This window comes from Bison bison, unplaced genomic scaffold (assembly GCF_000754665.1).
Source record: "Bison bison bison isolate TAMUID 2011002044 unplaced genomic scaffold, Bison_UMD1.0 scf7180017864142, whole genome shotgun sequence".
NCBI lineage: Eukaryota > Metazoa > Chordata > Mammalia > Artiodactyla > Bovidae > Bison > Bison bison.
The window spans coordinates 1,800,432-1,811,166 of record NW_011494714.1 but is presented as its reverse complement, the minus strand read 5'-3'; the positions used below and the strand labels follow the sequence as shown (position 1 = coordinate 1,811,166).

Below are 10,735 nucleotides of genomic sequence, written 5' to 3'. Positions count from 1 at the left end.
CATTTGACAACTTATCTTCCTAGCAATCTCCTCTCCAATGAAGACAGCAATGCATATCTCATGAAGTGGCTAGGAAGATGACATGAAAACACGAATGTCGAGCTTGGACCTTAGTGTCCATTTTTATGATGTTCTTAGCAGGTTTTTTCTCTAAGTGGGCAAGGTTCTCCATCTTCTTAAATGTCCGTGTACATAAGTTTGATTTTCCAGCCAAGCTTCAAGGAAGAGATTACAGTTCAACTCTCTGTATTCTGTGAAGGTTCAAAGTCCACTCGCCAAGGACACTGATGAAGGTAAAGATTATATCGAGACTTTTTTGATTTTTTCAGACCTATTAGTGGCCTAAAACTAGGGCATGTCAGAGCATATATAACTAGCGGCTCCTGGTCACCACTACATGCTAAGAACCAGGACTGCTCTGAATACTTGGAGCCAGGAAAGAAGCATGAAGTGGCTTGTGCTCCTCGACCTGGTGGCCTTCTCAGATTGCAGAGTCATGTAAGTATGGAGACTGTAAGCCACATCATCTTCCTTTCTGTGATTTTTCTTTTCATCTGATTATTCTTCTACTCATCATGTTTAGAACAGAATGGAATATTTCCCTGACAATCTTAAAGTTTAACCCTTACTTATTGATAAGTACCTTGTTATAGGAACTGTGGGACCCAAGGTTCTTGGTATAGGTTTTCATAGTTGCCCAACTCTGGGGTCCAGTCATGTCATGACCTATTGAAATTGGAACTCCTTGCAATTGTTCAGTGCACAGTCAATGCAGATGTAGGTGTGGTCCTGCAGAATAGCACTTTTCTCCCTTTTATTTAGAATGTCCTCTTTGTTCCCTCTCTACTTCAGTGTGTATATGTCTATGTCTGCATCTCAGTATCACTATCGTTTATCTCTCCATCCCTTTGGAAGTCTCTGTGTGTTTCTCTCTGTGGTGCTTTCTTTTAACTTTTCTCTTAATTTTCTACATTTCCTGAGCTTGCTCCCTATCTCCTGGATTCTTCTTTCAACTCTCTCTTCTCTTTTAACTTGGACAAAGATTGGGAGAGCTACTTATACAGTGTTTTATATCTGACAAGCAGTGTGACCACAGCCAATTCACAAACCTCTTGCATTTCAAATTCCTCCCTTGTAAAATAGGATAGGAATTCCCCTTCTACCTCCATCCCTGAGCTTCTATGAGAAGGATACAGTGGGGTGACAACAGCAATGCTAATGGCTGTCATTGTTGTGACTTCCTATTTATCAGGTACCTTATATCCACCACTTCACTTATCCCCAGGATATCCTATTTGGAGGGTTTGAATCATTACATTCCACCGTTTTACCAAAGGGGAGACTGAGACCCCGCATTGTCATATGGCTTACCTAACATTACAGTAGAGAAGCTTTATTCAAACCTATGTCTTTGCCGTGGAATATGCATAAAATTCTTATAATAAGATGATTCATAAAAATGATTAGAAAATACACAGTGCCATTACAATGACAGTTATACCTCAACACTGACAGCTAAATGGAGCATCTTCTTTGTTTCCTTTGTCAAATGTTCAGTGAAAGAATACCTCTAAGGCAAGTGAAGATCATGAGAAATACCTTAAGTGAAAAAAAAAAAAAAAAAACACTTTCACTGAACAATTTCCTCAGGGAACATGCTTACAGACCGTCTCAGATTTCTTCTTGTGGCTCAAATATAACTATTCACCCCCTGAGGAACATCATGAATGTGAGGGTTTTGGGAGGATGTTGCTCCACAGCGCCCCCTGGTGCTCTAGCTTAACATTGGGGCCCATTTGGAGATGCCTCGTGGGATGTTGGGGCTGGGGCTCCTGCAAGAGGCAGAAACACTGGGCCAAAGGAACCCCACGCAGAGGAGAAGGCACTATCATCCTCAACTCTTGTCTTGGTGACTGGGCCCAGAAATTACCAGGTGGCAGGTAAACATCCATTTCTGTGTCAAAGATGTGTCATTAGTTTGAGGGAGATTGTTCCTTCTGAGCAGAAGGCAATGACGACCCGCTACAGTACTCTTGCCTGGAAATACCCCCAAAACAGAGAGGCCTGGTAGGCTGCAGTCCATGGGGTGGCTAAGAGTTGGACACGACTGAGCGACTTCACTTTCACTTTTCACTTTCCTGAATTGGAGAAGGAAATGGCAACCCACTCTAGTGTTCTTGCCTGGTGAATTCCAGGGATGGTGGAGCCTGATGGGCTGCTGTCTATGGCGTTGCACAGAATCAGACACGACTGAAGCAACTTAGCAGCAGCAGCAGCAGCTCCTTCTGAACTAAGGGAGTCAACTAATTATAGATGAAGAGTGAACCATCTCTGATCAGTAGGTAGAACCAACTGCAAAGCAATTGTGAATAACCAGGCAGAGTAATTCAGTTTGGACAGACGCAAGAACCACAGCAGTAAAAAGTTAATGAACCCGTATTCTGTGTAAGGTCATCAGAATCTAACACAGTGGTTACTGTTTTTAGATTAGAAAAAGGGCTTATTTTGTTTCAAGAATGCTCATGTCAGCCTGAGAGATAGGCAAAGTGTAAATACATGTCAAATGAAAGGGTCACTTGTGTGGTGTTCATTGAATGTGGTCTGAGTTTAGAGGGAGTGGCTGAGGTTGATCAAGAAAGGCCTCCTGGAGAAGGGGGTGCTAAGGCTGGGTTTGAAGAGACTACAGAGTTTCTCAAATGAAGGCACCAGGACTTCCCTGGGTGTCCAATGTTCCTGGAGGCCCAGTGATTATGCCTCTGCACTTACAATGCAGGAGGTACCACTTCAACACCTGGTCATAGAATCAATATCCTGCGTACAATGTAGAACAGGAAAAAAAAATATCAAATGCAAGCACCTCTGTGATCAAAGGCTGTGAGCCTCACAGTGGTTGGAAAGTGATCTCAAGAGATATATGACACCCATAGGGACATATCAGTGTGGGAAGAGAGGGTAGCCAGTTCTGCACCAACCCACTCCCTCTTTCTCCCTGCAGATGCTCTATGTAGGTAACATCACCACTGGAACACCCCCTCAGGAATTCCAGGTTATCTTTGACACAGGCTCATCTGACTTGTGGGTGCCCTCCCTCTTTTGCCCCAGTCCAGCCTGTTATGAGAATAGACACCCTCTACTCAGACCATCCTTCACTTGCCCTGCCGCCCTGTTTCCACCCTTGGCACATGATGACACTCGTGTCTGCAGCTAGACAAGTTAGGTTCAGTCATTACAAGTCTTCCACCTTTTGGCCTACCCAAAAGACCTTCAGGATCGCCTATGGATCTGGGACCATGAAGGGATTTCTTGTTTATGACACTGTTCCGGTAACATGTAAAGAGAAGCTGAGTCAGGACTGGCGATGGAGTGACCCCTTCTTGTAAAATGGATGCAGGACCATCTGGAAGGACTCTTCCTAGCCTAAATCCCATAGACATTGCCCATCTTACCCACAGTATCCTGTCCCTGGGGAGGCAGTGCCGTGGTGACACATGAGCAAATGGATTAGCTAACCCAGATAGTGGCTTGAGGTGTGAACTTGCAGCTACTCTGCCCATGAGCAGATCAAGGTTCATTTTGCTGGGAGTGAGAAGAGGGGAAAAAATCTCCCACTTTTATATTCACAGACTGTTCCAAGCACTTTCAGGTAATAATTGGTTTAATCCTGCATCTACCCCACACAGCAGGTGGTTAGCTCATGAGACATATGAAGAAACTGAGGTGCAGACAGCAAGGGTTGCTTGTGTCACACATGTGGTAAACGGTGGAGCTGGGTTGACTTTTTATGACTGAAGTTGCTAAAGGGTGTTAGGGACAGGATAAAACTGATCTGGGGACACTGGGGGCAGTCAAGGGCTTCAGGTATCCATAGTGGGAAACTGGAGGCCAGAGAAATTAAAGGGCCTGATAAATGAGTTATCACTCTACAGTGGCTTTGAGAGTCTAATAAAATGTATGGCCTGCCTCCCCAAAGTGCTTGTGTAGTTCCCCTCTCTCTCTTTCTCTCTCATACACACTCACACAAATACACACATATCCCCAAAAGTGAATTTCCCAGACTGTATTTTCATATATCCCTGCAAGCAAGATTGTGATTTGGCTTCTGTCTTCCTGGACAGAGGCAGAATCCACAGTGCCTTACAGAGAATTCAGTCCATTCCTGTCATTAGGTCATAGTGATTCCAGAGAAGACGACCTTGCTCTCGACTCATTTTGTCCACAAGGGGGCACCCACAATGGGTCCTGGCCTGACTCTTGGTTGCCCCACCTGGACAGAAGCCACAAAGCCAGTTTGACGCACTCAGGTGGTGTTTTTCAGAAGGGCAGATGTTTTAAAATTCACAGCTTCTCGCAAATGGAACCCAAGTTCCCCTCCCAGGTTGGTCTAACCGTCTGAGGTCCACCAAAGACACAGCCCAGCCTCATTTCTTCTCTGTGGATTTAATGGCAATAAAACCCCAGCCCAGTCCTAGTCCCACTTCATGTATCTGTTAAGTGGGAACATTTTTCTCTCCCACAGATTGGGGACCTTGTAAGTACTGACCTGCTGTTCAGTCTAAGTGTTGTGGAATACGGGTGTGAGGGTGCACCTTTTGATGGCATCTTGGGCTTGAACTACCCCAACATATCCCTCTTTGGAGCTATCCCCATCTTTGCCAACCTGAAGAATCAAGGTGCCATTTCTGAGCCTGTTTTTGCCTTCTACTTGAGCAAGTAAGTCTGAGATGGACAATCCCTTTCTCCAAATTAGCTGTAAGATGCTTTCAGTTGCACGAAAATTATAGAACACTTGATAAAGAAGAATCCTGAGAGATAATCTAAGCCAGGATAAATATAGCCCCAGGACTGTACCTGCCTTCACCCCTGGCTTGTATAAATAACCTTTTATTGGAACACAACCCTGTTCCTGGGCTCAAAACCAGTAATTTGATCTAGGGGGGTGAGTGAGGAGGAAGACTAATGGAAGGCAACAGGAAACAAATTGGAGGAAAAAGCAATATGATTTACTTATGAATTTGATCAGGAAGGAAGGAGAAGGATGGTGGATATCTTTCCTTCCTCATTAGCATTCCACTGGGAGCCCAGGACCAGCTACCAAATTTGCAGGAGCCAGTGAAACATGAATGTGTGGGACACAAAACAGACATGTGGGACCCCTTGTTCAATAAATATTAGGCATTTAAAGACAGGGAGAACAGAGGTGGGGTCCCTTCTGAGTTGAGGCCCTTTGGACAGTAGAGGTCACAGGTCAACGGTGCCAACTCTGGGTGACCTGAACCCATACCCTTAGAACTCCCATGCTTTAATTTTCCTGAAAAATGATAAGCTAGACAAGGAGAAAGCCATTATGCTTCAGCATCATGTCCTCTGAGTGTGTCTGAGCACTCAGGTTGCAGAAGGTAGGGCATCTTCAGAAGATAGAGTGGGTGGCACCCAGCCAGGTGACTCAGCTTCTAACCTCCTCTGTGCCACTCATTAGCCAGTAATAGACCTCAGTCTGGATCTCAATCGCTCCGAGACTCGATTTCTGCATCTGTACATGGGGACCTTATTAGGGCCTGGATGGGTGGACCAGCACAGCTCTCAGACAGTGCCGTTGTTACTGTCCTCCAAGGATCCCCCCCTCTCTTCTCCCTACACGTGCAGGGCGAAAGGTAGTGTGGTGATGTTTGGTGGGGTGGATAAATCCTACTGCCAGGGAGCACTCAACTGGGTACCATTGATCCACGCCAGAGACTGGAGTTACACATGGCCAGGTAAGCCTCTCCCTCTGAGGGTCGGCCCAAATAATGCTCCAGCTACTGTACATGGACACAGGCAGACACACACAAATACATTCTCAAACACACAGTCAAACAGACATATACACCACCCACAATGACACAGACAGACACACAGACACTTGGAAACACACAAGCAGATACATATAAACCTACACAAAGATACATAAAAACATGCATATCTAGTCAGAGACACACAAGCACTCACAGAGAAACATATAAACACACATACAAACACATACACAAACAAACACACAAGCAGATAGATATACAAACAACCAATGGGTTCATAATCCCCAGGCGTTCTGACCAGGGCTCTGACCAGGGTCCTAAAATGGTCCAGAGAGGTCTGTGTAGCTGGAAGAGGATTGCACCCACTGCCCTGTAAAGCATAGAGCATGGTTAGAGGACTCTACAGTGTGGTGAACAGAGGATCAGGGAGAATTTCTCCAGCCTGAACAGAGGTATAAGATGACCAACTGTCCGGGGCTACCTGAGACATAGGACGTTCTCAGTACAGATAAATGTCAGTTTAAAAACAAGGAAAATCCTGAGCAAATGGGGAGAACTGGTCCCCTAAGGGAGCAATTACTGAGCAGTGTAGAGAGATTTGCTGAAGTCTTAAGATGTGAAAGCAACTAATAAAAAAGACACCCTATGTTCATGGGCACACAGTGGGGCAGGGGCTATAACAGAGAATCAGGAAGCTGGGATCCAGGAATGACCCGAGGACAAGAGGCATAATTGATAGGATTCTGTGTGATACCCTCAGACAAAAGCTGACCTATCCTTTGGAGTTTCTGTGGGCTAGTCATGTATTTCCTGGCCAGGGTCTCAGCATCTGAGCTGGTTGTAGGAGCAGTGCTGGCAGACACCCTCTCCCAGAGGAGCCTGTCTATCCCACCACTGTGAGAATCTGCTCCCCTCGCAAACCTCCATCTTCAGTCTGCAACTGACCCGTTATTTGTTCCCCACACAATACAGCTCTCTGGATGTTTCTCATTCATTATTCACACTGTCTTCATTCACTCACTGAACAGAGAAGCCTTGAGCATACACGGTGTGCCAGGCACTTTAAGGAGGTAATGAGAATAAAACTCGCCCTCCCATCTAAGAAGGCAGATGAACAGGAAATGAGACACACATATAGTAAATTGTGACTTTGGTACATGCTAGAAATGAGGAAGTGTCTACAAAGAGACTGTCAAGAAAGGAGACTGATAAACACCAGGGGAAAGACTTCCCTGAAACCATGACAATTAAGCTGGAATCTGGAAGATAAGAAGAAATTTGCTAGTTAAAGGGGAGGGGGCTCCTCTAGGAAGGAAGCCCAGCTTGTGTCAAGGTGCAAAAGAGCCTGGTGTATTCAAGTACTGCATTCAAGAATGTCAAGGAAGGTGTCGTGTCGGGAGTAAAGGAAAAGAGGGCAAGAGACAAAGGGCTGTTTAGAAGACAGACGGGAAGGGGGCATCTCTGGGGAAACTCAGAATGACCTTGATGCCTGCTTAGTCACACTGTGTCTCAGCATCTCCATGAAAAGAAAGGTTATTGCTTGTTCTGGCTGCTGTTAGCCCTTTGTGGATACTGGGACATCAATGATCCTTGGCCCAAGAAGACTGGTCAATAACATCCAGAAACTCATCGGTGCCATGCCAAGGGGTTCCGAGGTGAAAGGTCATGCCCCAGGGTCACTCCCAGTCTCCACACACAAGAAGGATCTCCAGGGCCAACCTCTCTCCCTCTCTCTCTAATAGCACTACGTTTCATGTTTTGTGGTCAGTACCCTGCCCTCTATTATCTTCACCATCAACGGCATCAACTACGCAGTCCCAGCTCAAGCCTACATCGTCCATTTGAGGGGAGAACGCTGAAAGGTGGTTCTCAAATAGGATCTTGCAGGAATCCTTGGGCTGCTGCTGGGAGGAGGGCGCCCTTTGCAAGTCATTTCACACTATTATAGATGCTGCTGAGCCCAGGGGCTGGCCAGAGCCTCCCACAAGATGAACTGTTTAAGAGTAAAGGGCAGTCTGGGACACTGATCATCCTGAAATAAATGTGGAGACACCACGCCATGCTCGCATGGTGGGAGTCACAAGGAGAGGGGAACACTCAGGTCCTCAATGTTCAAAAAGCTTCAGTTCAATCTGAATTCTCAGAAGGATGAACACAGAAAGTCAGCTCCAGCGATCCTTGAAATAAGTCATGTGACAAGGAGAATGACTGGGGACACTCCCAGTGTGCTGTCCCACCATAGGGATTAACAGTCTCCCTTTCCTTCTCGCAGTTTTCCTGGTTTGGATGATAAATTACATGGTCACCTTAGTTGTCGGATGCATCTTCCCCTTACTCTGGCCGGGTGCCCCCTTTGTGAGTTGGGATACCCAACCCCTCTGTGGGGAGGCTGGATGTTAATTGAATAAAGGGTGCAAGGTGACTGCTCAGCCCCGGCACAGGGTGGAGGCTTCATGTCAGCTCCCTGTGGGAGTTAGACCTGGCTGATGGGCTGAAAGAAGGCTTTGAGGAAGAGAGGGAATTTCAGGAATTCTAAAACTGTAAACTCATGGAGCCATGTGGAGGGTTGCTTGGTTTTAGGAAAAACTGCACTGGATTCCATGCAAATGACATCCCAAGGTGCTCTGTATTGGGGCACTGGGTAATTACTCGGGATGATGAGGGCTACAGACAGATGGTGGGGATGGGGAACCAGAGTACATTACCCACCCAAGCCTGGAGTGGCCAAAGAGGGTGAGTGCAGGCCGAAGGAGGCTTCCCAGAGTTCCTGAGTTAAGTTTTCAAGAACGTATTGTGGTCACACTGCTCTATTTAAGATGGATAACCAACAACGAGTTACTGTGTAGCACTGGGAATTCTGCTTAATTATATGACAACCTGGATGGGAGGGGTATGTTTGGGACCAGGATACATGGATATATATGGTTGAGTCCATTTACTGTCCACCTGAAACTAAGAATTTTGTTAATCAGCTATGCTCCAATACAAAATAAAGTTTTTAAATAAAGTATGGATTGTGGGGACACAGGAGGAGAACCAGCATTCTCTGCAGAGAAAACAAAGAGCAGGAGTCAGAAGGAAAGAAACAGGGAGAGAGGAGAACTTTGGACACTGTTTTTCTTTTGTAAAATATTTATTCAGTTCAGTTCAGTTCAGTCACTCAGTCATGTCCGACTCTTGCAACCCCATGAATTGCAGCATGCCAGGCCTCCTTGTCCATCAGCATCTCCAGGAGTTCACTTAAACTCATGTCCATCGAGTTGGTGATGCCATCCAGGCATCTCATCCTCTGTCATCCCCTCTTCCTCCTGCCCCCAATCCCTCCCAGGATCAGAGTCTTTTCCAATGAGTCAACTCTTCGCATGCAGTGGCCAAAGTAGTGGAGTTTCAGCTTTAGCATCAGTCCTTCCAGAGAACACCCAGGGCTGATGTCCTTTAGAATAGACTGGTTGGATCTCCTTGCAGTCCAAGGGACTCTCAAGAGTCTTCTTCAACACCACAGTTCAAAAGCATCAATACTTCAGTGCTCAGCTTTCTTCACAGTCTAACTCTTACATTCATACGTGGCCAGTGGAAAAACCATAGCCTTGACTAGACGGACCTTTGTTGGCAAAATAATGTCTCTGCTTTTGAATATGCTATCTAGGTTGGTCATAACTTTCCTTCCTAGGAGTAAGTGTCTTTTAGTTTCAAGCCTGAAGTCACCATCTGCAGTGATTTTGGAGCCTGAAAAAATAAAGTCTGACACTGTTTCCCCATCTATTTCCCATGAGGTGATGGGACCAGATGCCATGATCTTCGTTTTTTGAATGTTGAGCTTTAAGCCAGCATTTTCACTCTCCTCTTTCACTTTCATCAAGAGGCTTTTTAGTTTCTCTTCACTTTCTGCCATTGAAGTGTGGCTAATCTTCAGTGTTGCACTAAGTTCTGCTGCACAGCAATGTGACTCAGTTATACACATACAGAAATACATATTCTTTTTCTTATTATTTTTCATGTGGTTTACCACTGGATATTTAATATATTTCCTTATTCTCGACAGTAGAACTTTGTTCTTTATCATTCCTCTGTATCCCCAACTCCCAGTCCTCCCCTCCCACACACCCTTCCTCATGGGAACCTCACGTCTTGGCCCTTTTTGGTTGTGGATAAACTCTCATATCCCCTGCTAATGCGAAAATCCCTTGATACTTATCAAAAGAGGGACATAAAACCAAGAATTGTGCTGGGTCTGGATATTTGTGGAAGTCGCAGGTAAGGGCTCAGGCTGACTGGTGTGTGTCTCAGGATTCTAGAGGCCACTGCTATACCACCGTTAAAGAGAACACAGAGAGGACATCTAGAGAGACCTGGATCCTGGGTGACATCTTCCTGAAGTTGTATTTATCAGTCTTTGATCAAGGAAATGACAGGATTGACCTGGCACAGGCAGTATAAATGCTTGGAGTCATTCAGGAATCAGTAAGGCCACTCCGAGCAAGCACTAAATCACACTTAGGGTACTCCTGCCCAGGATGCTGGTGAACTGTATTTGGTGGTCTGCACACCCTATTCTCATTAAAGAATAAAAAGGGTTTCACTCATAATGGTGCTGAAACAAACAGGTGCCTCTGTTTGTGTCTGGGAGGTGTACAATGATGGGGAAGGATAGAGAACAAAATCTGAATCACAGTTGAGAGGAACTCACCTCCAACTGGGTTCAATAAAAAGGGAGACTCATTGAAATGATTCTGGGAATCCAGGACACAAGACTCAGAGCAAATGCAAAGGTCTATGTGACTGGACCCAAGAAATCAGAAGTCATCAGTTCTCTATTTCACACCCTCACTCTTTCCCTTCCTTCTTCTCTGATGGTCTTAGCCTGACAACTTTCTTCCTTAAGGCTTCTACACCTACTGAGGGAGTCCAAGTCACCTGCCCTAGGGTTTTATATCCTGAAGGCATCT

At 45.6% G+C, this 10,735-nt stretch overlaps 1 protein-coding gene across 1 annotated transcript; it reads left to right on the top strand.

The window, feature by feature from the left end:
- The first annotated feature begins 445 nt into the window (after positions 1 to 445).
- Positions 446 to 10,226, top strand: LOC104988778 (pregnancy-associated glycoprotein 1-like). The gene is given in 9 exon segments (XM_010840230.1): positions 446 to 498; positions 1,564 to 1,729; positions 2,996 to 3,119; positions 3,211 to 3,323; positions 4,517 to 4,710; positions 5,644 to 5,738; positions 7,287 to 7,444; positions 7,532 to 7,624; positions 10,077 to 10,226. Coding segments are annotated over 9 exon segments (1,146 nt in total).
- The last annotated feature ends 509 nt before the right edge of the window (positions 10,227 to 10,735 follow it).